This window comes from Prinia subflava, chromosome 4 (genome assembly GCF_021018805.1).
Source record: "Prinia subflava isolate CZ2003 ecotype Zambia chromosome 4, Cam_Psub_1.2, whole genome shotgun sequence".
NCBI classification, from domain to species: domain Eukaryota; kingdom Metazoa; phylum Chordata; class Aves; order Passeriformes; family Cisticolidae; genus Prinia; species Prinia subflava.
The window spans coordinates 11979511-12006798 of NC_086250.1; the positions used below are offsets into that span (position 1 = coordinate 11979511).

At 41.9% G+C, this 27288-nt stretch overlaps 2 protein-coding genes across 2 annotated transcripts in view; one reads left to right on the top strand and one right to left on the bottom strand.

Moving 5' to 3' along the window:
* FGFR1OP2 (FGFR1 oncogene partner 2) overlaps positions 1-7345 on the bottom strand; it is an 11203-nt gene extending 3858 nt beyond the window's left edge. The window contains exons 1-4 of the mRNA XM_063395494.1: positions 7203-7345; positions 4189-4325; positions 2961-3078; positions 1935-2077 (exon numbers count right to left, since the gene is read on the bottom strand). Of these exons, the coding sequence (XP_063251564.1) occupies positions 1935-2077; positions 2961-3078; positions 4189-4325; positions 7203-7206 (402 nt within the window). The 5' untranslated portion in view covers positions 7207-7345. The remainder of the gene's footprint in view (positions 1-1934; positions 2078-2960; positions 3079-4188; positions 4326-7202) is intronic.
* A 1265-nt stretch (positions 7346-8610) lies between these two features.
* INTS13 (integrator complex subunit 13) lies at positions 8611-25792 on the top strand. The gene is made up of 17 exons (XM_063395500.1): positions 8611-8744; positions 9840-10071; positions 10985-11059; positions 11831-12033; positions 12277-12357; positions 13527-13617; positions 14553-14681; positions 16313-16397; positions 18212-18301; positions 18766-18855; positions 19837-20015; positions 20752-20922; positions 21303-21457; positions 22403-22633; positions 23551-23690; positions 24341-24476; positions 25301-25792. The coding sequence occupies exons 2-17, from the start codon at positions 9847-9849 to the stop codon at positions 25338-25340; spliced, it is 2121 nt and encodes a 706-aa protein (XP_063251570.1). The 5' UTR covers positions 8611-8744; positions 9840-9846; the 3' UTR covers positions 25341-25792.
* Positions 25793-27288: the final 1496 nt, after the last annotated feature.

Below are 27288 nucleotides of genomic sequence, written 5' to 3' on the forward strand. Positions count from 1 at the left end.
CTCTCAGTGTGAGGGGGTGGAGAAGAACTTGCTGTAAATCTTTATTTTCTTCTCAGTTTCCAGTGCAGGTGATGACATGGAACTTTTTTTTTTTTTAAGAACTCTCAAATTTAGCCTGACAGGAAGCTGTGGTCAGGCAAGGATGCGCCCTCGAGGGCCTGGGTAGGAGCTGTGGGTTTCAGATATATTGCTGTCCTCTCTGCTTCCTGCTTTCACAGCGCATGTGGGCTCTGGATCAATACACAGCTTTGGTCACTGATATTAGGTCAGATCCTAACACAAAACTGGAAGGCTCTGCTCTGGAAGGCACATGTGGAAAACTTAGATGGGGTAAAGCCAGAGAGTGCAGTGATGGTGAAAGCCTCTGTGTATCTCTCTCTTTTGTACACATTGGGGTTTTCCTCTCCAGAGAGATAAAAACCAAAAAGGAGCCGCACCCATTTTAGGGCCTTGTTTCAGCTGAGCAAATTCAAACAGCACACTTAGATCAGGGTCACTACCACCAACACACCCTTTTCTCCTGCAAACAACACTATCAAAAGACATTGTTGTTCTGTTTAAGGGAGGTGCTTCTTCATCTGCAGCAACCAATGCTCTTGTAATAATCTGTAAACAGGCACTAAAATAACAGCTGCACTTGGGAAAACAGCATTGCTGGGAACAGGGAGCTTAACTCCTTGGGAATAATGGATTGTTTCTTAATAAGAGAGAATTATTTAAAAAGTGCTTCAACACTGTTCAATCTTCCTGAATATGAAGCTTGAGCTAGAGAATAAATAATGAAACTCCAGAAATCCTTTGTGTCAGAATAAGGGTGATAAATCTCTTTCATCAGGCATTCATGAAGGAAGAGGTTTAATGAAAATATTGAAACCTAAATCTCCTGTTCCAATTACATTGTGAGATATTATTTTTCCTTTGCCCTGTTTTGCCATTGAAGTGCTCCCAAATGAACTATCACAGTCCATTCCAGGATAGATAAAATTTCATTTTACCCTCTTGTGTTGGTTCTCCTGAAGCTGGAGCAGATGCTATACCACGTTCTGAGGTAACTTCTGTTGAAAATTATCTATACCTGTCATTTTCCAAGATTTCATGTTAAAGATACAGTTCGAGTCCAGTAATATTTTTCATACCAATGGCACCAATTACACACATAAGATGTTGTAAGCTGGCAAGAAAAAATCAAATTCTTAAATTGTTTTCCCAGTAAGCAGACCCTAACTTTGCTTTGCAAACTTAAGTTAGCTGAGGGCAAAGATTATTAAACACTTAAACTTGTTTGTCTACACAGCTGCATTGCTGTAATGATTGTTACATTTTCAATGAAATGTAATATTTTGCTAAAAAGCTCCTGTTTAGATCTCTTACTGATCCAGAATAATGAATTCCCCGAAAATTTAGAAGTCCTTTTGACTCTTGAATAACTGAACTTGTGTTTCCTGCTTTGTCCAGTTATTCAAGAGTCAAATGGACTTTTAATTTTTAAAATTTATTTATAATATTTAGGGGAAAATATTTGAATAATTGAATTTTAAAAGCTTTTTCCTCCTACTCTCCCTAAGCACAGGTTTATTAATTATTTCTTGGTGTCACAAGCATAAGTTAAAGCTAGTCTAAAAGCCTGACTATTACTAACCTCTGGCAGTGTAACAGGGCAGTTGCCTTAAAGACTGATGTGAAACAAAAGTAAATTAAACAAATGCAGTAATGAAATGCTACCTGTTGAAAGCTTTAATAAATGAGAAGCTGGTAAGGTTGACTTACTCAACTGATAGTTTCCTGTTTGTGTTGCATGGAGTGGAATACAAAAATCAGGACTCATTAGTAGTACAGTGGGACAAAAATTGACACCGAGTGAGCTTTGAATTGATCCACTACAAACGAGGGTGTTAACTAAAAAACAAAGCAAGACACCTCAATGAAGTTATTACCTTGGAATGTTGCTCTTTTAACTTCATTATTATACTTGGATCATCCTTCTTGCTTGCCATAAGCAACCTGAACATCTGTTCTCTGTACTTGCTCATGATGAGTTCCAGAGCAGACTGGTGCTCTTCGAGAGACGTGCGCAGCTCTGCCAACAGAGGTTAAAATGCAGTTTTAACCAAAACGCAGAGAACCAAATCAAAATGCACGAGTGTTTCAGCTTGAGAACACCGAAATGAGCCTGTAACTGAGAGTCCCCACTGCCTGCACCACGAAATCTGCACAGGCTCTGCAGATGGCTTTAATGGTGATCAGCCTGGGACAATTCCTGGGCAGTAACAAGCAGTCTTTTGTTCGTGTGACTTCTTGTTCAGTCCCTGTGGCTGACAAAAGCCATCTGGAGTGTGGCTGAGCAGCTTTACCCCCGCCACACTGTACTAAAGGCAGGAAGGAGCTCACAGATCTGTTTTAATCCACAGCTTGGTAAAACCAGAGTGGGAAAATGCTTCTGTTTAAAATATACTGAATCAAAGGATAAATGACCCGAGATAAGGCAAGACTCATCTGAATTGAGATCACTGAATACTTTGCTGAATGGAATTGTTAGAGTACCTAAGGCTTTCCTGGAGGAACAGTGCATACCTAGTGTACCGAATTCCAGAAGGAATTATATTTCTGTACTTACACCACAACTTGTCCTGACTGCTCCTGTTATTTTCAGCAGCGGTTAAACACTTCTCCAAAAAGATCCCTATCTTGCAGAATTAAGTTCTATTTATCTCCTCACTTGTGCTGGACATTAGGTAAGGACCAAAAAAAGTCATTTTCCCAAATCTCTCTTTTTCTTCATCAGTCCCAGAGTTGAACTTTAGGACTCTTGAATTGCATCATGATCAGTTAAACTGACAAACTGAAATTAGAAGAAAAAGTTCTTCTATAGCTATGTTTTGAAAAAAGATCAGTGGGAAAAGTCTCACTATTTCCAGTGGTACAGGCTGGAGCTTGAAAAGGACAGAACATTCATATTTTACCTTTGTTTTCCTGTTGCAATTCCCTAATCTGTCTGTTTTCCTGCTGGATACCCATTACTAGAGTAGACCGAGGGCGATGTCTTGCTACTTCATTGAGCTCTTGGATTTCTTCCTGGTACTGGTTATTACAAAAACAAACCAACAAGGCACAGCATATTTGATTAACCAAAGACAGGTATTACTCAGCAGGTCACAAAGCACCAGTTCTACTGTCACTCACAGTCTGTAACCAGGAAGACAATGCTTGCTTTTTAATAAGAATATCAAGCACACACCCGAAGGTGTTGCAGACATCCTGTCCTTTAGAGATGCAAAAGAATCACATTTGTTTTTAAACAAGTTTCACACCTTAGCTCTGTGTAGCAGATATTATTTAACCTTTAGTTAGTGCAGGCCAAGTTCACCATCAAGTAATTTAAAACTCATAGAGATGTGGTAAAGACAAACCATGAGGTATTAACCTCTTGACATTTACTGTGGCTTCCCAAAACCCTAAACCACAAGGCTGTGTGGGTACAAGTCACTCAGGCCCGAGTCAATGGACCCTGACTCCCAACAGAGGGGGAAATGTAATACTCTTGATCTGAAGCCATGGAGCCTCTGCATGACTCATTTTACAGGGCTCAATTGCATGCAGAGTTTTATTATTTTATAGGCCCATTAACATAACTTGGGTTCATTAAAATGACAGAATGAACTCCCATATGGAGAGTCACAAGACATCTTTACGTTTTCCCAGGAGTTGTCTTGTGAAAGTCACACACAATCTAACAACATGCCTAGAGCAGCTTAACATAAGAATACCGATGAGCACAAAAAAGTCCAAAAAGCAATTTGGAAACAAAAGGAAACAGTGCAAAGACAAAGCATTCTGTACAGAAGAAAACATGGCAGAGCTTCTGTATGATTAAAGGGGCACGCTGAAATTAATAAAAATAGGTAGTATTGCACTGGAGAGCAAAGCAAGAGACACTATAGGGTGGTTTGTAAGATACCAAGCCCATTTCTACCAGTCTTCTTCAAATATATGCTTGTTTTCAATATTTAAACTGGAATAACTGTGGAGATGTTTTCACAGTCTCACACTATATAAACAAGCTATTTCTGGATGAGAGCCACCCTCTGCTAGAAAGGCCCATTAACCCAACACGCCGCTGGTTCTGTGCTGCCCAGGAGCCCCAGGGGCTGTAAAGGCTGTCCCTCCCGGGCAGGCAGGGCCGGGGCAGACCTGTTTCATGGCTTCCACCCGCTTGTTGAGCGCCGTGGTCTGTTCGATGAGCGCCTCGGCCGCGCTGTCGTGCTCCCGCAGCCGCTCCACCAGCGCCTTCGCGTCCGCCAGCGCCTTCTCAATGGTGCAGCTCATTCCTGGACACGACAAGGGCGGCGTTGGCACCGCGGCCCCTCTGCCGCAGCACCGCTGCCCAGGGCACGCAGCAGCTGCCACAGGCACGGTGCTGAGCACAGAACGCTGCGCACTGCACGTGCTTCTGGCAGAGTGATACACACAGTAAAACAATGGTATAGCAACTCATTCATTTTTAATGCGACTTTTTTTTTTTAATGTGCCCTCCTAACAGGTATACTGCAGGACAACTGAGGTATAAATCCAGCACAAAGAGAATGCTGAAGGATTACAGTGGCCTGGATGATTCTGATGACTTAAATCAGCAGAGAAGGAGCAGCTCAAACTGAGTAGAGAAAATTGCTCAGGGAAAGTTCAGACGACAAAAGGCTTGGGTTTTGTTCATGTCTATAAATGAACATGAACATCACTGCATGGAATGGAACTGTGACATTTTCAACAGCACGGAGAAAAATAGCAACTCAGCTAATGAAAAGAACCAACTACACCCCTAAAACATCAGCCTGCTAACAGCAGCACTTGTTTACAGGAATTACAGATTTTCAGAACTGCCAAACTTGCAAAATGCTTGTGCCTATTGCCAACAATACTGGCCTTTACACTGCATTTTTTCATATTCGTGCTTGGTAGGTTAAGTTTCAAGACCAAGATTTTCAGCCCGTGTTTTTATTTTCTTTTAAGGAACCTCAGACTTACTCGACTGAAAAGGAAATCTGTTTAAACCCCTTGAACAGTCCTCAGCAATCAACAGGGATAGAAGTTTATAAGATTTATGGGACTTGTTGATATCAGGCTAAATATTTGGTTTAGGAAATGTTCTAAGATACAGAAAGAATGGGTTAAATCCATTTCTTAGCCAGGCTGTTTGCAAAAGTCAAGATTTTTGTAAGCATTAAAGATTATTGAGTCTTTCCTCAGCTACATGAAAAAAAATCACTTCAGGCTGATTTTCTAACTTTCTCGGGCACCTTTACGAATCATAGCCCAGGATCTTTAAGCCAAGCTTAAAGAAATCCTCAAATTTGCCTCAATTGACCTTTTGTCCCTGTCCCAGGTAAGCAGTAGAAGGAAGGATATTTCAAACATTAGACATTTCACCTGTGTTTTCCGGGACTCATGTGCTACCAAAAGCAATAGCATTTTGGCATGTGCACGTTTCCTGTTTGTCAGAGTTTGCATTTAACTTTCCATATGATGTATTTGAGATATCCAGGTCTCCAGCAGACTGCTGTGCTATCACAGGTAGGTAAATTATTCACCCTGACTCAGCACTTGGAGCTCTTTCAAATACGACATGGAAAGGAATCAGACTGCACTGTTTTTAGGGATCTGCTTTTCTTGCTCCTCCCTCCAGTCAGATCTCCTACAGAAACATCCCAGACAAAAGATGACCTTCCACATTAACTGGCTGAACTGCAGCACAAATTGATTTGGTGGAATCCATGTTGCTGCTGAAGAGCAGCTTTTAACTTAGCTCACACCAGGAATTCTCTGGCCAGAATAAACAAAGCTTCAGAGGCCTTTCCATGAGCTGGGAATACATTTGGCATTCAGACTACAATGCACTTAACACCTCTGGTAATTTGTCTGCATCCATATAAATTTTTAAACAGTGTATGTTTAACATATGTACTTTCTCGGTTTTGCCCCACCCGGGCATGCCAGAGAAAGGAAGTTTGTTTGTGGCAAAGCCACTGATGTTTCTTTTCACAGGGAATGTGCTGGGAAAGACGTGTGGAATGCCCCACAAATTCTGCAGTCACTGTCCCCTGTCAGGCCAGGGCCCAGCTCCAGTTTTCAGGCAGCACTTTGTACCTCAAAAAGCAGAATCATCGTGTTTATCATGGAAATTCACAGTGGCCCCAAATCCTGACTATGGTACCTTTTGGGCAAGACACTGGTCCTCATCCTTGAAACCTCAAATACTCTCTGCCTGCCTGTGAAAAACAAAACCATTGCCTGATCCTGAAACTGAGCTAAACCTATGAGTTAGCCTGGATATTTAGGGGATGAGAAAAGACCCAGTTAATCAAATATAATTGATTTAAGCAAATGCTTATCATGTATTATTTTTTAATGAGCATGATGATGGGAGCTGAAGTTAATGATTCCTGAGCCCTGCCCTAGCAGCGATGCCCAGCTGCACAGATGCTCGTTAGTGCAACCTTGTCAACAGGTAGCAGAGCACCAACTCACCCCAGCAACACTCCCACTACACGCTGTCACTTCCTGCTGTTTGCTAATGCCTTTCATTACCAAATTAAACACCAAAGAATAAAGATCTCTGTGCGACCACCGCCTTCTCTTAACTTTCTGCCTCTTTCCTTTTTTTATATTCTTACTGGAAGCCACTTTTTCCCACGGCCTGTGGGTTTTGTAACCACGGAGACCAGCTTCGCAGCGCTGAGCCAGAACGCAAATTCCAAGGAATTCCAAGGAATTTAGGGCTGTGCAAAGGTCCCAGCGTGACAGGAGCATGCCGGGGGTGTCACCGCCGCGCTCCCGGTGTGACAGGAGCATCCTGCGGATGCCACCGCCGCACTCCCGGCGTGACACATCCCGAGGTGTGCCCTCCGCACTCCCGGTGTGACAGGGGCGTCCCGGGGGTGTCACCGCGGGGAGCGTCTGTCTCCTCCTGTCCCCAAAACGCGGCGCCGCCGCAACGCTGAGGAGCGACACCGGCGCCTGTCGTGACCCGGCGCGAGCCGATACACGTGAGGGGTCCCCGGCCCGCCCCGGCCCGCGGGTCTGAGGCGGGGGCAAGGGCTGTCCTCCTCCTTCACGGCGCCCCAATGCAAGACTGACCGCCTTCCCGATCGCCCGGCGGCGCCCACAACGGCAACCCCCCGCCTTGTCCCCGAGCCCTCCACGGAACTTACTCATGCCCGGAGCTCCGGCCGCGCCGGGGGTGAGCCCGGACCGGCCCCGACCGATGTCAAATGGCGGCGTGAGGGGCGGGCGGCGCCTCCCGTGCCCGCCAGGGGGCGCCGTGGGGCGGGGGCGTCACCGGCCGCGAGCCGCTCTCGCGAGAGAACGCCCCCCCGCGGCCGCCGGCCCGAGATCTCGCGAGAGGACGCCCCGCCCTCCTACTGATCCCGAGTCCTGCAGGTGTGAGCAGGGCGTTGAGCCAAACCTCGAGGTTTGTGTTAAGTTGTACATTAGCAGCTCTAGCGGGACACTTAGGATTAAGCAATTGCACTATGAATAGGTTTAGATTGGATATAAGGAAGAAATTGTTCCCTGTGAGGATGGTGAGGCCCTGGCACTGGTTGCCCAGAGAAGCTGTGGCTGGCCCACAGTGACTGGAAGGTGTCCCTGCCCATAGCAGGGGAGATGGAACGGCATGGGCTAATAGGGTCCCTCCCAGGTCAGGGCTTCTGTGTGATTCTATGAGCGTATGCTTGTCTCACCTTTAAGAAAAAGAAAAAACGTCTTTTGGGGACTTGTCTCCCAAAATGACTGGGCCGTGTGGCTGAGAGTCATCAAGAGTGAAGTGGGCAGTCACTAGGGGAAAATTAATGCCGGCGATCGCAACCACCGACCCTCTCCTAAAAGACCCCAGACTCAAATGGAGAGAACTCCGGCTGCGCAGTAATGAGTGTCAGAAGCCAGAGATACACCCAGCAAACGGGATTGAGTACTACTTCCGTAACCTGCAGCCCGTGAACAGGCAGCTGATGCTTCTGTTTCTTAAAATGTATAAATTGTGTGAAGTTTCGGTGCTCGGGCAGCCTCGTGCGGGGATGCTCCTGCTCTTTGCCTACTTGAACACAGTATTCCTCCGCCAACTGGAATCACACGCGCAGCTCCCGCCCTTCGATGTGGGCATCGTGCCCGGAGATCTCGCGAGAATACGGCGGCCTCGGTGGGGCCCGCCCACGGGGCGTCCACGTGCTCTCGCGAGATCGCGGGCTCCTGCCCCCGAGCCGTGTGGGGAGCGCAGGGACGGGCGGGGCGTCCGCGCCCAGGCGGGATCGGGAACAGGAGCGGGGCCGGTACCGGCCTCGGCATGTCGGGCGAGTGATCCCGGCCGGGCGCTGTGGCCCGGGGAGGTGCGGACAGGGGCCGGGCGCTCCCCCCGGGGGAGCCGCGGTGCCGGCGGCGCCCGTGGCCGCGCGGGGCCCCCGCGGGCTCAGGGGTGGGCGGAGCGGGGGGGCCTCCGGCCGCCTCTCCCACCCCCGCGGGCGCCGGGCGCGCAGGCCGGACCCGGGCCCCGCGCTCCCCGCCGAGCCGCCCGAGGAGGGGGAGCAGAGCGCCGCGGGGACATGGAGGGCGCCCGGCCGGAGGCGCCCGCGCCTGGCCCCGTCTAGGGCGCCCCGCGGGCCTCGTCCCTCCTCCTCCTCGGAGCGGGGCCGCGGCCGCGCCCGGACGAGGCGAGGAGCGGGAGCGGGTCTGCTTCACCACAGGAGGAGCCGGCCCAGGTGAGAAACATTTGCCGTCCCCTTAACGCTTTCCAGCGGCGCTGCCCCGGCCCCTCGGGCTCCCCGGCACGCCGAGGGCCGGCTGCGAGTGCTCGGGCCGGGCAGGCAGCGGCCGGCGCTCCCGCCGGAGGGGCCGGGTGCGCTCTGGCAGCTGCAGCCGAGCCCGGGGCCCAGGCCTGCACCGCTCCCTCCCCCCGAGGAAGCCGCCGCCTGACTTCCGCGATCCTCGTTGCTTTACTATTTTAGGTTTTTTGAACGAGCTTATATGTATTTTTTGTTTTGTGCATGCTGTAATTCAGCAGGAGTACGTAGAAAAATAAATTCTTAAGCTAGAAATTGCCGTTTTCGCTGGTGCCCAGCGACAGGACAGGAGCAGTGGCCATAAACTAAAACACAGGAAGTTCCACCTCGACATAAGGAAGCGCTTCTGTACATGGAAGGTGGCAGAGCCCTGGAGCAGCTGCCTGGAGGGAGTGGAGTGTCCTTCTGGAGATGTTCCAAACCCACGTGAAGGCGTTGCCCGCTCTAGGTCACCCTGCAGTAACAGGGGGATGGAGCCGATGATCTCCGGAGGTTCATTCCAGCCCTAAGTGCTCTGTGATTTTTATAATTTCACGCTTGGTGTATTTGTCAGTGAGATGTTGCAGTCCACGTGCAACTATTCGTTTAAAAATAAGACGTATTTAGCAAAGACAAGACTGAAAATCAGCCTAAAATTCTTACTATGCTACTTAAAGGTCTTGAAAACTTCATCATAATTTTTTTGCATGTTACTTATTTTAGGAAATGAACTTTAAATAGAAGCAGTCTCTGTACTTCTTTAAAGTTGATTTTAAATAGAAAAGTGGACAGAGTAATAATGTGCTTTTTTGTTGCCTTTTCAGCAATATAGTTCCACTTTTTTCTATATTTTTCCTCCTGAGAAAAAATAGTTCTTCTGATAGAAAAAATGTAATCTACTAAATATGAACTCTAAAACTTGGGTAGTTCTAGGATGTTATGTGTAAATTGTGCCATCATCTTATGGTGTATTTTGTTTGGTTTTTTTTTCACTGTATGCAATTTCTTTCTGCTTTCGATGTCTGCTTCTTTCAGGAAGAAAATGAAAATATTTTCTGAGTCTCACAAAACTGTCTTCGTTGTGGATCACTGCCCTTACATGGCAGAATCATGCAGGCAGCACGTGGAATTCGATATGTTAGTGAAGAACCGCACCCAGGGCATCATTCCTCTGGCACCCATCTCCAAGTCCCTGTGGACCTGCTCCGTGGAGTCATCCATGGAGTACTGTAGAATAATGTATGATATTTTCCCTTTCAAGAAGCTGGTAAGTTCTGCCAGTCATGCTGCACGTCATGCTCGATACAATAAGGGATGTTTGCATGTTTTATTTAAGTCTTATAATATGTCTGTGTTGTTTAAAGTAAAATATCAAATATAGTTGATCACTTAAAGATTTGTTTCTGCTGTTTATAGATAGAGTCTTTTAATTGGTTTTAGTAGCATATGAATCTTATTACATATTTAGTTTTGGAGTCTTTCACTGTCTTAATGTCACTTTTCAAGTTGGTGCAAAACATGGAGAGGTGCTTTAGGGCAGCTTAGAGATTCATTATTGTGCTCTCCTGAGCTATGACTTTACAAAAGCTTAAATGTGGTATTGTCTCAAGTTGAATTTTGTTGCTAAACACGCGTGGTAGCTGTTCATAAGAGGTTTGGTGTCAGCTTTGAAGGAGTTCTGGGCTTTAGGAAGAGGTGGGATTGCTCTGGAGTAACAGTTTTGAAAAGTGGGAGAGCTTCCTGGCACACACAACTCCTTGTTTAGAAAAACTTCTTTTCTTAGTGCTGTTAATTAAATCTTGGTAGATAATTATCTATGATGTACTGTGACAGATTTTGGAGAATGATGTACAGTTTACATGTTATAGTTTACTTTATTTTGTAGCTATTCGACTGAAAACATGATTAATTCTTAAAATATTAATACTTTGAAAATCTGATTTGATGTACAAATGATTTTGTGGTGTACAAATATAAGTAGAAGTTGTTAATCCTATTACTGAGGGGAAAACTGAACATAGCAGAAGTGTGTGATTTTTGTGGGTTTGTTATTTTGAATTGGGCTTGTCATTGCACGTTATCTCCAGACTAACAGAAAAAAGAGCAATTCATGTTTGTTTAAATTTGGGGAAGTAACAATATAATGGCTGCTGTCTTAATGTGCTTTTTTATCCTTGTAGGTGAATTTCATTGTGAGTGATTCTGGGGCTCATGTGTTGAATTCTTGGACTCAGGAAGATCAGAACTTGCAGGAGGTATGAGTTATAGCTGTTCTTTCATTTTGTAGGTCAGACTTCATTGTGAAGTAAACACTGTGTTCAATATGAAATAACTGATTAATTACAATGTTGGTGGATCTAGTCTGAAATTGTTGTGTAGTAATTTCAAATAGCTGCCTGTGAGCCTGGATTACTCTATAGACAAAATTTGAAAAGAATCTGGTATCTTTAAGTAGAGACTTAAATTTTTAAACATTATGAAGAAATTAGTTACGTACACCTTTTGTAATTTGGTGCTACTTCTTGAACTTAAATTATTTTTAAAAATATATGCATGACAGGAAAATAATTTGTGTTAAATACATTAATTGTTAATGTCCTCTTTATGGTCATGTTGTTTCATACTGAAAGGGCTCATTCTCTGAAAAATTTACTTTTGAGGAAGAAATAAATTTCCAAATTCTCAGAGAGCAGAAGGCAACCAACAATGTTAGAATGTCTTTTGGGTGTTGGATATAACTTGTTAGTGTGGTCAGGTATTTTTCTGTAACAAATGAGAATATCTAGTCACAATGAATAAACTGAATTGCAATGGATAATTTAGGGGCAAATATTTTCCAGAAGGCTGCCAATAATGTTCTTTAGTTGTTGCATGCGCTCTTCTCCCACATTAATGTGCATGTCAAGTGTTCAGATGCTGACTGAGGGGGCGGGGTGTGGCAGGTCCCCTCGGGGTGTGGCAGGTCCCTCGGTGTGTGGCAGGTCCCTCGGGGTGACGGCTGTTGCTTTGTTTGTTTGTTTGCCCAGCTGATGGCGGCGCTGGCGGCCGTGGGGCCGCCCAACCCGCGGGCAGACCCCGAGTGCTGCAGCATCCTGCACGGGCTGGTGGCGGCCGTGGAGGCGCTCTGCAAGATCACCGAGTACCAGCACGAGGCGCGCACCACGCTGATGGAGAACGCCGAGCGCGTGGGCAACCGCGGCAGGATCATCTGCATCACCAACGCCAAGAGGTGCGGACACGGGCCCCTGCCCTGCACACAGCCAGTCCGCACATTCCCACTGGGGCTGCAGGCAGCCTCTTTGCTCAGGCCCTTCTTGGAGCACTCTCACCTTATCAAAGGTTTTGTTTATGGGGTTCTGACAGTAAAAAGCCAAAAGTTTCAAAGATTTCCTGCTTTAAATAGAACATTCAGTGGCTTTGAACAGGAGGATTGGTGGTGCAGCCTTAAAAGAAATCCACCGTTTCTTTGCAGTGACAGCCACGTTCGGATGCTGGAGGATTGTGTTCAGGAGACCATTCATGAGCACAACAAGCTTGCAGCTAACTCTGACCAGTGAGTATGCTTTTTACAGAGTTTCTTGAGTTTCTGTCTTCTAGGAAATATGGATGTATTTCTGTCACAAAACTCACTCTAATGAACTATATGAAAGATTGTGTGAAGTAAAGGTGGTAAATCATGATACTGTTGTCTGAGAGCTGGTGTATGATCGTTGTCTTTCCAGTATCATCCTTCATAGGGCAGGATTTCTTTAGCTTATTACCTTCTATATCTGCTTCAAAATGAGACACACAACTTTACCTTGTTACACGTTCTGTTTTTAATCACTAATTCATCTGAAGAAGTTTTTCTTGATAATACTGTGTTAGTTTATGTTCATCTTTCTTTGACTGAAACAGCTAACTTCTTTGAAACTAGTTTTAGCTTCTAAATGACTGTATTGCCTGGAACTTCCCTTGGGATAAAGGAATCTTGAAATACAGGGTGCATCTCCTCTCCTCTGATAAGTCTTTGTCTAGTTAAACTCTGAAGTGTTTGGCCACAGCACTGTGTTGCCTTGTAAAGTTGTAATAGGTTGAGATCCTATTCCTGGTTGCTCCTCAGGCACTTAAATAGCAGAAGCAGCAATCTCCTGTTATTTCCTGCTGCAGTTGCAGGTTTGTGAATGTATAAAGGATCCTGCCCAAGGGATTAGGTGTTAAATCCATTGTAAAGACAGGGATGTGTCATTCCTGTAGGTACAGATGTGGTACAATGTCTGTATCTCTCCAAACTTCCAGCCAATCAGGATATCAGTATATATCCCATTACATGTCCCATCTCTCTGTCCTGTTTGGGCAGTTGTTCTCGTGTTCCCTGGAATCCCCTCATTCATACCTACACTCAGACCTAAATCCTCTGTAGTGTCAATATTCAGCTGAATAAAGCTGAACAGATTGCACCAGTTAAGGACTTGCTCCATTGATGTGTCCAAAAAGAAGCACAGTGCTGTAGCATCTGAAAAGCAAGAAATGTTAAGCTTTTATTTTTATTCTCGTAAGAACTTATTTTGAAGTCTGTGCTGTTGAATATCGTATCTGTAACCTAGTTTCTGCAGCACACTTTCAGAAACAACATTGTTGTTAACATATGTTATGACTCTGTGTTCTACATACCAGAATTAATTTAATTTTAGGAGATAGTCTGCCACACTGTAGGCTAAGCAGAATGTTTTTATTTTTAAGTCTAATGCAGATTCAGAAATGTGAACTGGTGTTAATCCACACGTACCCTGTTGGTGAAGACAGCCTTGTTTCAGATCGTCCTAAAAAAGAGGTGAGGAGCTTAAAATGAGAAAAGTTATCCCAGGATTAGGAACCATGTCAGACTGAAAATAGTGCAAATTATTCTGGGTTGTTCAGTAGCAAAAGCAGATGTGGTGGTTGTTTGAAACCAAGTACATACAAAATATCTGTAATGCATTCTGCTATTCAGCAGTCTGCTCTGCATTTTAATGTGCTCTCTGTTAGAAAAGACAGCAGAAAAATGTCTTAACATGAAAAGCATGTATTGCTGCCTATTATTTAATGTGTGAAAAGGAGTAAAAAGGGCTACCTTCCTGTGATTCATTTCTACAGTAAAAAATTGTGAATGGAGAAAAACAAATTGTCTACTTCCCTCTGTAAGGCAGCCACTGGGTTTGGGTCTTGGGATGGGTTTTTTTCTTTTTGATTGGCTGGGATTCTTGTTTGGGGTTTTGAGAATTGTTGTTGTAGTTTTTGGTTTGTTTTGTTTTTGAGCCCCAACTCAATGTTCCTGTTGGCTAGGGAAAAAAAATCAAATGCATCTTCTAGCTTGTGTTTATTTGGCTTGTGTGTGTATGATGCACTTACAGGTACACATCTAAAAATTACTTTGCTGCTGGTTATTCAGCAGCTACAAGAATGAAAAACTAGGCCCAGAGCTGCTGCTAAGATTTATTCCCTAGGCTATGATACTAATTCTTCCTATTAACAATTAGTGACTCAAAATTTTTAGCACACTTCTGATTTTTTTTTACCATTTGTAAAGAATTGCATCTGTAGCACTTGGCATAAGCTCAAAATTCAGAATGAAAATAGTGTTTTGCTTCTTGCTTGGTAGTTTTCCCTTGTGTGGGTTTTTGAGTGGTACTTTTAGGAGTATAAATGCTTATTTGAGAGTTAAACAAACTGTAGTGTTGGATGATACCACAGCCTAAACCATGAATTGTATATACCAATTTATTTCAGCTGTCTCCTGTGCTAACCAGTGAAGTGCACAGTGTCCGTGCAGGGAGGCACCTGGCTACAAAACTGAATCTTTTAGTACAGCAACACTTTGATCTGGCTTCAACCACAATAACTAACATCCCTATGAAGGTAATACTGTGTCTACAGCTCTGTGTTAACCAGCTGCATCACTTCTAAATTTGTTTGAAAATTTTTGATGTTTTTTTTAATTGAATTTTTACATTGTTTTTTCTCTCCATATCATACTTTCTGTTTTGTTTTCTTTTCTTAGCCCACATTCAATGTCTGTGATCAGGTTAGTAAAAATAAAGAAAGGGAAAAAAAAGTAAAGAAGGATCACAGAACAAAATGTTGTATTGCTGAATCTCAATTTTTGATGTAGCAATACAAGTGTTATTTCAGTTCTGTTTGTGTTACTTTATATAAATACAGTCTTATTTACCTCAGATCAATTTGTCTGTGATTCTTTTGTCTTTTTCCAGTTGTGTTTAGATCTTCTTGACCCTTGTGCATTATAGTGGCATAGTGAGTCTCTTTTTCCTCTGTTCCATTACCATGCCCACCCAACAAAAAGGTGTTTGTAACTAAAAGCTGCTTTTTCACCAAGGGTTTTCCAGTGGGTTTTCTACTCGGAAGATCCATAAACGTGAAATGGGGACAGGATATACCTAGTTATGGTGATATTCAATTAAGCATCTCGTGCCAGAAGCGATGTCCATATTTTAAATTTTTTTGCTGCTTGGAGGGAAATTAGTGCAGTTTAGAATGTCAGGTGTTAAGTTGACAGTAATTTTCTGATCAGGCAGCAGGAGACAAATGAGACAAAAGTGTCAGTATTCAAACAAAAGAGCCATAGGCAGGTAACCTTCATGATTTAAAAACTTCATTAAGTTGTAACACAGTCAATCATTAATTGCATCTTTGAAAACTAGCAGTATTGTGTGGATTTTATAAGTTAAAACATGATATCAAAGTAGTTTTCACAACTTTTATGAGAGTTTGACATGGGTCATGGCATAAATGTGACTTCAGTTTGCAAATACCTTGTCTGTAAATTTCTGACCTGTGTGCTGCTGGTGTGCCTCTCCTTCTGCCTTTGTCCTTATAGTAATAGACTATGTTGGGTTCTCTGTGTTTTTTTCTTTTTTAAAATTGTTTTTCTTTTTAAACTTAGAGTAAATTATCAGAGTTACTGTTCTGTTTTTGCTGATCCTCTGCAGCTGTTTAAAGATGCAATGTCCTCTTTACAAAAATCCATTGTTTTAGTTACAAACTTGCAGCTACAAGTGCACTTATTATCTTAAATAATAAGTTCAAAATGCGGGGTTTCGTTGGGTTCTTGATTTTAGTTATGAAAAGTAATTGTCACTCTACCCTGCAGTGACCCTGTGTTGGTGCTCAGGAAGTTGTAACTGCTGGGGTTTATGTAACATTTTGTAGGCTTCCTTAACTTCACTAATTTAAACCAAGCAGTTAAGCCTAGTTTTTACCTGTATTTGATGCTCTGCACCTTGTCCTGACACTTGTATAAAGAGGAATAGGTTTTCAAAAAAGGAAGTAAGAGGAAAAGCAGCTGGCTGCATCTTTAAACTGCTCAGGGAGCAAAGTTTCCTCAACATTGCAATCCCGTTGTTGTCTGAGGCACTTGGAGACTTTTTGTTTTCTTCTGGACTGAAAGGCAAATGTAGAATCATTCGTTTATGAAAATGGTGACCTCTAGCTCAAGTAATTCTGTTTCTGTCTGCCTTTCTCTTTTGAAGGAAGAACAACATGCTAACACATCAGCCAACTATGATGTGGAGCTGCTCCATCACAAAGAGGCACACGTGGATTTTTTAAAGAGTGGTAAGTAGCAATGGCCTCTGCAGGTGGCCTTGGATCAGCCTCTTCGGGAGTATTCACAAAGAAAGATTGTGAGCTTCAAATCCATGTAAATGTCAGGCTCAAGTAGCAAATATTTCAGTTATTCCTTGCAACCCAAGAAACTTTGTTTGTAATGTTGGCACTGGAGTTTTACTCATTATTCATATATTTTTGTACAGCAATAGAAATAGAGCAGTGAGAAAACAGGTCAAATTCACATATATTCAGAATATTTTGGGTTGGACTCAGTGATCTTGGAGGTCTCTTCCAACCTAGTGATTCTGTGATTGCTGTGAATTTTGAAGGGCATGTTAGCTGCTTACTTAGATATAAAAAGTAGGTGAGAGACCAGATGTGCAGGGAGATTTTACAAAATGAAGTCACTCTTGTGGATATTTGTGTAAAATTATGCCTTACACAATTGAATTTTATTAAGTAATAATAATTGGCATCACTTACATCCCCCAGACCTGTTTATGACAAGAATTGCTTTGGAAAAAACAAGACTTGTTTGGCTATTGAGATTGTTTTGTTGTATTTCAAATACCTACGATCTTCTTTCCTAAATTTGGAATTCCTACCTAGTATTTCTCTGAAGTGAATTTTGAATAGCTCAACCAAAGTTAGAAAAGCACAACACTTAGCCTTTTGCAGAACTATTTTGTCGATGAAACTGCCTGATGAAAAGCTGTGTTAAAAATCAGCTTATAACTTCTGTGTTAGTAGAATTAAATGTCATATGATCCATAAGTAGCAATTTTGGGGAGTCTGTGCTTTTTTCCCATTACTCTCAGAAAGAGGAGGTAACTCCTTTGTCATCTCCAAGTGCTGTGCTCCCAATTTTAGGGGAGGGACGACTGAAGATGGATGAGCAGCACAGGGTGTCGCAGTAATGACCTCGGCCTCACCTGGTGTTTTGATGTCGAAACCTTAAAGCTTTATTGCCAGGGCTCAGAAGCAGCTTTGTAAAACCTGTTGGCTCAAGGAATTAGGTGTGCTAGGAAAACACAAAAGCAAACCCTGACTGCATATCCTCTTCACATTTTTCCCATCAGAACTTTGAGAGGAAAAAGTCTCTTCTTAAATCCTGTGATTTTTTGGGTTCTTTCATTTGTTCCTAAATACATACTTGAGCTCTGGTGCCAGGAAAGCAGGAATTCAGTTACATTTGTCTTATTTCTCTGAAATGTTGCTAAGGAATTTTCAGGTTAAATAAGTTTGGCCTTTAGGTATTCTGAGAGATAATTTCTGAAATTGTTACAATTAATTTTAATAATAAAGTATTTCCAGCACCTAAATATTTTATTAATATTACTAACACTATTTTAATAATATTTTAATAATAAAGCATCTGTGGTCAATAGAACACATTGAGAGAATGCAGGCTGAATCTGACATAGCAAAAAGACTGGATGATAAGACCTAATACTTGTTTCCCCAGAAAACTAAACTTGTCAAATGTGCCTTTAGATGGGTTTAATTGACTTTGGGAATATAGTATGTATGAGAAACAGTCAGCTTTAGCATTTAAGAATTCTGATTTCTGTGTGGAAAATCATAAAAAAGATACTGTCCTAAAGTCCTGAGCATTTTAGCAGGGAAAAATTGCCTGTTGCTGACAGAACTAAACATATGTGGAACTTTCCAATTGTCAAGTCAAAAAGTATCTAAGTTTTAATTTAGATTCCATTGTGTATATGTTCGTGTTACATACATTTTGTACCTTAAATGTTTAGAATTGTGTTACTGTAGTAAAGGAACTCTGGTTGATCACCCCTTTCTGCCTTTCTGTGCAGGTGATAACCACATGGGTGGCAATAGCAGAGAAGGCACATTTAAGGAGACGGTGACACTCAAGTGGTGTACTCCTCGCACCAACAGTGTGGGTAGGTGACATGGAATCCTCCAGAACTGCTTGGTAACCTGTACAAATCTGAGAACAGGAGAGAAAGACAGGGAAGGTCTGAGGTAACAGAGGAATCGTGCGGCTGTTCAGCTCATGCACCTGTCAGCTATGAGCAGTTTATGTTGACTCATTGAGCTAGCAGGCCAAAAATACAGATAAGAGAAATAAGAGCAGACTGACTGGTCAGTGACTTAATTCAGGAGGTAAAGAATGGGGGTTTCTGCTGGAAACAGGGTTGGGAATGTATGAGATTCTCAGAGCTGTGGATTCTTGGGAATCCTCCCAGTGAGGAGATGGTGAAAGGATTTTTAGATTGAGAGGCATCTAGACTTTTTAGTTCTGCTCATTGTGGACTTGCCTCCTCCTCTTCCATTCTTTTATTTTGTGGACCTTTTTTTCTGTCTCTGGAATGACACTCAACTTTTCTACTGCTTTATTTTTCAGAACTGCACTATTGCACTGGAGCATACAGAATTTCACCAGTAGATGTAAATAGCAGACCTTCTTCATGCCTTACAAACTTTCTCCTTAATGGTAAATTTGTGTCCTTGGCTAATTATTCCATGTTATAACTTTAATTCTGTAAATAGAGCACTTGGCACATTTTGATTTGTATAGCAGTAATGTCTATATACTGTAAAAATACAAAGTTTATTTTAACATGTCCTATAAATAAGAGAAGAAAGTTGTTAAATGTCCTCAAAGGCAAATGTGTTTTGAAACTTAAAGATGGGAGTAAAGATGAAAAGAAGGAACAAGTATTGAAATGGTGGTTTGTGTGTTTGCAAACAAAATAGCATTACAAACGTCCTTTTAATGGAATTTGTGCTTGAATCAAGTAATTTGATTGTCTAAACATGCAGTGGTTTTATTAAACACTCTATCTTAGTGTATTTTTCTCTAGAGAATGTGTAGTGAAAATGTCCTTTGATTGATAAGAATGGTTAGAACCAAAATAATTAGCGGATTTCAGATAAGCTCACACTTCTGATTTTTGCTATTTTGGCTTCCTGATAAAAAGAAACTTATTTGGAGAATGCACCCTTTTATGCTTGGTGTATTTTACTGAAAATAAGACAAAGGCAGCTTTATTTCTCTGGCTGAAGAACAGTATCCATTCTAAGCATTAGTGAGTGATATCAGCTGATACCTGTATACTCAAGAGGTTATGTTATTTCTTTTTGAAAGTTGCTTTTAATGAGATTATTTCTGCAGCAGGGCCATTTGACTGCCTTAGGAATATGTATTTTTTCCTAAGAAAAATATCCTATAGGAAACATGATTGGTTGGTCTAGGAGAGGCCTTTTGGTGTTGCTTTGTAAAATTTTAAGGAGCATATACCCTGTCCTGTGTCAAGAAATGAGGAGATGGCAGTTGCTTGTTCAGCTGGGGGAAGACACCACCTTGGTGGGTTCAGATTCTCTTGGCTGAGCACAAACCTGTATTTATGCAGCTGGAAATTGAAAATTGCAGCACACAGGAACCAATGAGTGAAACTGCTCTCCCTTGCACCAGGTCGTTCGGTGTTGTTGGAACAGCCACGCAAGTCTGGCTCTAAGGTCATCAGCCACATGCTGAGCAGCCACGGGGGAGAGATCTTCCTGCACGTGTTGAGCAGCTCGCGCTCAATCCTGGAGGATCCCCCCTCCATCAGCGAGGGCTGCGGCGGGAGGGTCACGGACTACAGGATCACAGTAAGGGCCTTTCTGTCCTCCCCGCTGCTTCTCCACATGACCACACATGCAGGGCAGTAGATGTGGGAGGGAAATGCTGGAGTGGACAGCATGGGCAAACTTTAATAAATACCTTAATAGGTATTTAGTAGAAAATACTGCATTTGTTGATTGTTATACCTGTTTCATAAAAGACTTAAGTGTGTCAAGGAATGCCTCCTTAATGCACTAGGAGTGTTTGAAGTTCTGGTTCTAGAAAAGCATTTTTCTTGGCAAGTTTCTTCTGTGGGTTGGATACACATAGGACTATATTGTGCTCATTGTCAAAGCACAGATTGCACAGGAGTGGTTTGTACAATAAATAGAAAGGATGAAGTTGGCAGCTTTGAACCCTGATATCAGACAATCAGCGCACATGCATTTTGTTTATCCTTTTTTTTTTTAACACATTTTTGATATCTTTTGTAAACAAGCAGAAATTCCTTCTGGAAAAATGCAGCTCTTCCCATGCATGCAATACCTTGCAGATGTGCAAGTCCTCCTTGTAAAAACCCACACACTGATTTTTACCCCGTATTTCTGTTTTTGTGTTCCCCTGGTTGATGCACGAGAGCTAGAGTCAGGGCTGTGGTTGGTAGGGTCCCATGTGGCAGTGGGGTGGTACAAAGGGATAAGCAAGGCTAAGCTCTTTAGCCCCTTCACTGAAAGTTACTTTGTTAGAGAAATGCCTAATTGTATCTTGTTTGGTTATCATTAGGATTTTGGTGAATTTATGAGGGAAAACCGATTAACTCCTTTTCTAGAGCCCAGATATAAGATCGATGGAAGTCTTGAAATTCCATTGGAACGTGCAAAAGATCAGTTAGAGAAACATACTCGTTACTGGCCTATGATTATTTCTCAGACCACCATCTTCAACATGCAAGCTGTAAGTAACCTGGGCTGTGTACATTTTTGTTCTGCTCCTAGTTTAAGTTTCCCCTTGTCACTTGATGAAATACCAACTCTCTGGGGTGATAAATCCCTTTTTATCAGGATAAAATCAATTTTCAGCTTTATTTTTCCTGAAGTACCTCTGTATTTAATGCAGTAGGCTATCGGAATGCTATTTAAATAAAGTGATTTGACCTGACAGTTGCAGTTCTGCTGGGTAAAGGAAGCATCTGGTCATACTTAGAGTTAGTGCTAAACTGAGGATAAGAGGGTGGGGGTTTGTTGTGCGTTACCTCATTGCCTTTAATTTTCTTTCCCTGTTGCTCTCCTGTGACACACACAAGTTTTCTTGTTCGTTTCCGTTTTGTCTTGCAGGTAGTGCCATTAGCCAGTGTGATTGTAAAGGAAGCAATGACTGATGAGGATGTGCTGAATTGTCAAAAAACAATATATAATTTGGTAGACATGGAGAGGAAGAATGATCCACTGCCAATTTCAACAGTTGGTACCAGAGGAAAGGGGCCAAAAAGGTTACATGCATATCTCTCTTTGTTGCTGCTAGACTATTTTCAGAAATACTCTGTTGACCATGTTTTCCTACCAAATTTTTAAAATGTAGCTGAAAGTAATACATAGTAAACTAAATGCTGTATGTGCACAACCCAAATGCTGTGAGTGCTTGACATGTGTAATTTAGGGGCTATAACAGTACTGATACTGCTGTATGTTAAGGAAAAAACTTATATAATTTTATTACCTAAGAATTTAAATATTTAAAAAAATAAGAAATGAAAGATAGTTATCAGCAAAGGTGAGAAATTGATACAAATAGGACCACTAAAGTGGAATAATTTCAAATTAATGAAAATGAAACCTCAAGTATATTATAAACGAATGGTACATTAAAATTGGGATATATTTGAATTGTTTTGGAACAGTTATTTAAAATACAGGATGCTTGTTTAAAATAAGCATAGAATATTCTGATCCCTCAGTCATTGGGATGTGTTCCTTGTGTTTCCAAGAATTGATTGAAAAGAAACTCAGCTCCTGATTGGCCTACATGACTGGGAGTTGTTGACAGCAGTGTGGTGCAATTCTTTCTTGTTTTTAACCGAAATAATGTAATAATTAATCTGCATGTCAGTACATGAGTGTCCCTCTGACGCTGCATTGTTAGCAAGCACCTGAGAGATTTCAGCAGTGCCTTTTGGTGGTGAGATCTTGTGGAACAATATGATTTCAATGGACATAATCCATTTCAATTCAGACTTTACTCTTGGTGTTAACTGAGGAGTGTCAATGTGGTTTCAAGCACGGAGTAATCCCAGGTGGAGGAACCTCAAGTACAGGAGGACAGATAATCTCTTGGGAGTTGTTTTTGGTTTGGGGTTCTGTTCTGTTAAGTCTGCATTCATTCAGTCAGTGGTTGAATGGTTTGATAATCCTTGCCATGATCTGTCCTGGCCCTCCAGGGACGAGCAGTACCGCATTATGTGGAACGAGCTGGAGACCCTTGTGCGAGCACACATAAACAACTCTGACAAACACCAGCGCGTGCTCGAGTGCCTCATGGCATGCAGGAGCAAACCCCCCGAGGAGGAGGAGCGCAAGAAACGAGGCAGAAAGAGAGAAGACAAAGAGGACAAGGCAGAGAAGCTGGGCAAAGACTATGAATCGGATAAGCCATGGCAGGAATCAGAGAGGTACATTGTCCTGAAGTGAAATCTAACTGTAGCATAGCTTTTGTTCTTAGTTGTTGGCCACTTAGCTGGGTGTTTTAGCTTGAGGAGTTCCTGCTGTTGGATTCCTCCACAACCACACTGTTAGCTATTAACCACACTATCAGAAATTAAACTGCTTTATGGAAATCTGAAGCGTGGTGGAAAATGTGGGACAAGTTTTCTTCTAAGCTGTAGATAGTTCAGTGTTGAGGTTGAACAAACAACCCAGCTTGATTTGGCTCTTCAGCAGTGCATCAGGATTAATGCCCATTTACCTCCTGTCTGTAATTCATGTTGTTATTGTAGCTTGTTTGAGTGGCAAGCACCTGTCAGTCTGTTCTGTATTCCTTCTTTCAAACTACTTTCTACAGAAATCCAAAAAACTCATGGTAATAAGCTTAATTTCCACGTGTTTTGTGCATGCTGGGATCATTTAGGATAGGAGGGCCTTTTCATCGACACTGCTGTCTCCATGCTGATGACATTCCATGCCTTCCTGTGAATGGTCATTCCTTCAACTTTGCTTTCATATGTGAACAGAAATGGGGACTGAGATAAAAGGGATTTGGTGCAAACAGGTCTGAATTCACCTAGAAAAGATAATAGGAAATTGTCTTTCTATATATATTTCTTTTTATTTAGTCTTTCCTTCAAAATTCAGACATCAGTTCTCTCAACAATTGAAGTGAAACCATGTATTAAGAACCTTTTCTTTATGTAATGCTTTATACAGAGAATTACTTGGCTAGAATTCCCTATTGGTTGTCACCCACTCCAAGGGGTCAAAAGAAATTCTTATGGTATGGGTCCTGTATAATTTTGAGGAGTACAGAAAGCTATCAGGAATTATTTCCTGCTCAAGCATATTTTGCCTCATCTTTTCATTCCCTCTGAAAAAGGTTAAAAGGTCTTTTGGATCGGGAGAAAGAAGATCTGGCAGAAGCTGAAGTTATCAAAGACTCCCCTGATTCTCCTGAGCCCCCCAACAAAAAGCCTCTCATTACAATGGATGAAATGCCCACAGTTGAAAAGGCAAAAGGTAAACCAGAACAATTGCAACAGATTATTTCTTTTAAAGGTAGATGTTGTTACATTAGTCTATGTTTTCCAAAGTAATGAGGTGAATCATTTTGGAGTTAAAGCTAAGTCAGTGATGATTATGTTTAATTAAATGCTAAATGTTGAGAAATTCTTGGAAAACCTGTTAACCTCACCAGGTCAATGCAGAAAGGGAGATCCCAAGACACTGTGTGGGTTTGCTGATCCACTCTTGGGTTGACTGGGGGTTGGTGCTGTTAGAGCTACTGTATGTGAGAAATGCAGTTTGAGGGCTGGTATCAGAAATCACTGTCTCTTGCTGATAAATAATCAACTTGCCTAAGCAGTGCAGTTGTCAGGATGGGCAGTTCTCACTGACTTCTCTTCCTTAGTGTGAATTATTTTCTATCACAGTGGCTGAGCTGAGGCTGAGGTCCTGCATTTAAAGCAGAGTCCATCTCATGTGCAGCAGCTCCTCAGCCATTATCACTTTGCATATATTCTATTTATTCAGCCCTTATTGCAAGTTTGTTTAATATTAGTGGTTTTAACGTGTTGTATTACCATAATCTGTAATTCCTTTAAGATGTTGTAATGATGTAATGTTAATTCAAAAATTTCATCACTTAGACTTTTTATTTACAATTTTAGGGCCAATGTCCTTGCTGTCTTTATGGAGCAACAGAATTAATACTGCTAACTCTAGGAAACACCAGGAATTTATTGGTCGGTTGAACTCTGTCAACAACAAAGCTGAGCTGTATCAACATCTGAAAGAAGAAAATGGGTTTGTATCAGGAAATGCATCACTACCCATATCTTGGCAGTAGTCAGCGTGGAGTTTACAGCATTAGATGCTACACTTTTGATGATTAAAATATTTAAACACATTCCTTTGCTTCTCAGCATTGATAGAGAAGCACAGCAGTGTTTGATTTTCTGTTTGCATCTGTGCTGAGCAAGACTGACTGCTGAGAGCTGGGCTTCCCTGGGCCTCAGGGATTGCCCCTGCAGCAAAACTCTTACTATCAGGGGGTTAAACAGTAACTGAGATTTTCTGCTTGCTTTACCTTCCAAAGGAATGGCTGATACAGAAATATTGTTGGTAATAGTGACCTATAAATACTATTGGTAATAAAGTGGTTGAATCTTTGGCTGTGGTGTAATGAAGTTGTCAGTAGTCCATGGTCTATGAAAAATACTGGAAAATCAGACCAGCCTCTTCTGCAGGAAATCAGATGATGGCAGACAGTGATGAGTGTAAGAAGGGTGAAAATGAAGTCCTTGGAACAAATGGCTATAACTCAAATTTTCATAATGGATTCTCTAGTCACATGAATGTTCTCCAGTCACATGAATATTTTGGATTTTGGTGAGGTTGATGGTTTTTCACAGCTGAAATGTATCTCTGCAGAAATCTTTCTTTTATGTACTGACTGCTGCTTAAAGAAATATGAAGAGGAGATACGGTTGAATATGTTGGGGTAGGGAGAGACAGGACAGTTAGTGAAGTAAAAAACATTTATGAAAGCATTTAAATCTGATTTTTTTTAAAAACTGTTGACTGTTTTTCCAGTAACAAGCCTTACCAATTGTTGTCTTGCCTTTCAGAATGGAAACAACAGAAAATGGAAAAGCAGGCCGGCAGTGAGGATCAATTCTGTTTCTTGGGACAAAACTTGGCCAAATTGCAAAAATACTTAATGCTGGAATTGTTCTTGGTACTGTTTCAGTACAATTGTATAGCTCTGGTTTGATTGGTTTTTACATTTTCTAGTCCTATTTTTGCTATGGAGTATGAAATCTGCATATCACGTTAAACCAGCTATGTGCAAATAGGAGCTGTCCTGAAGCCTTTTCCAGTTGTGCTTTAGGATGAAGAAAACCTCTGCTGCCATGGAGTAAATCAAGTAATCAAAAATGTTAGCCAGCTTAAAGTCTTTGCCCAGAAGTATTGGATACTATTTCTAAATCAATGATGACTGTCTTTTAAAAAAAATAAAATTCAAGGAATTTATCATCTGATAACATCATTAATTTTGGTTCATGAATACCTTTTATTTATGAGGATTTCTCAGGAGTTCAGAATTATGGAAAAGACCACACACTGAGTACCAGACACTGAGCTGAGAGAGTGCCAGTCTCGGTTTTCATCTTGAGGGGTGGGAGGGTGAGGGGTTTTCCAGGTAAAAATTGTTGGTTTAAAAACTTTTAAAAAGTGGAATAGAAATGGTCTTTAGAAAGCAAAGCCTTTCAGGTTCTTGTGTTGGAGTTAAGGCTTTGTAAGCAAAAGTACAATAAAACGTTTTGCAAATAATTACTTTTTTGATGGAGTGTGTTCTGTGGGATACCTGTGGTGACGTGTGTGAGAGACTGAGCAGGAATGCTGTGAAGGGGAAGGTGGGTGGGTGGTCTGCCTTCAGTCCTTTGGGTAGAGCCTCTCACTGGGGAGTAGAATGCTCAACTGGGAGAACCCAGGCAGTGTCTGTGATCTGATCCCCTGTCAGATTTTGGGTTGTCTTCCACATGGGCTAAGGAAAGATGAAGTCCTGAAGCTCTCCAGGAGTGTCAGCCTTCCTCTGATTTGCATCTGGCTTCCGTAAGCAACTGAAGGGCTCACAGATTGGATATCTTACAGTTGTTTTGAGACACATCTTTGAGATTTTCTAAAACTAAATCAATGTATTCACCTTCAACTCTAAATACCATAGTTTGTGATGTGTAGATCTGAACACAAATATTCTTCACTTAACATTTGTAACAATTCTTTTTTCAGCTTTGCTAAAGTACCATGAATAATTTCAAGGTGATTATTCAGCCACTCTCATAAAGGTGTGTTTTCAGTTAAATCATTTTAGAAGCATTTTTACAGAGTGATTAAATAGTATTTGCATGGTAGTATTTTCTACCGTATTTTAAAATATTTGTAGCTTTTACAGAAGCAATGTGTAACTCTTGGAGATCCTAGTCTGAAGACTTTTACTGCTTTTATTTTTACTACTTCTTTGAAAACAGAATGTCTTGCATCACGACATCTCTTGATATCCTATCTGAAATGTTCTGATGGAGAAAACTGACACAAAAAAACTGCTTGTGATAACTTTTTCTGGGTTTTAATGAGATTTTACTGCATATCACTCTGGAGGTTTCTCTTATTTACTGGAGGTTTAAGTCTGGAAGATGGGGAGCGTGTAAATGTCAGCTCTGCAATTTGCTGGGCTGGAGAGTTAGAGCTGCAAAGCTCATCCTGTGCCATGGGAATTGTGTGTTACATCTCATGTGCCATTAATATTCAGCTGCACTCCTTGAAAACATACACAGGAATTAAATACTTCATTAGCAGAAGAGAAATTTAATAGCACCTGCTATTAAAATATGTATTTGTTTAGCTTGTTTACTAATTCCATTCTCCACATCTGGAGCATCTGCCAGGTCAGACTGGTTGGTGATGAAATGAGCAGGGCCTGGGGACTGAGTCTGTGCTTGAAGAGTCTCACGGGGACACAAGAGAGGGCAAGGGCTGATCTCTGCAGCTCTGGAAAAGACATTCCATACTCCTCCTGCCCTGCATAGTGGCACTGGTGCTGCTTTGCTCCTAT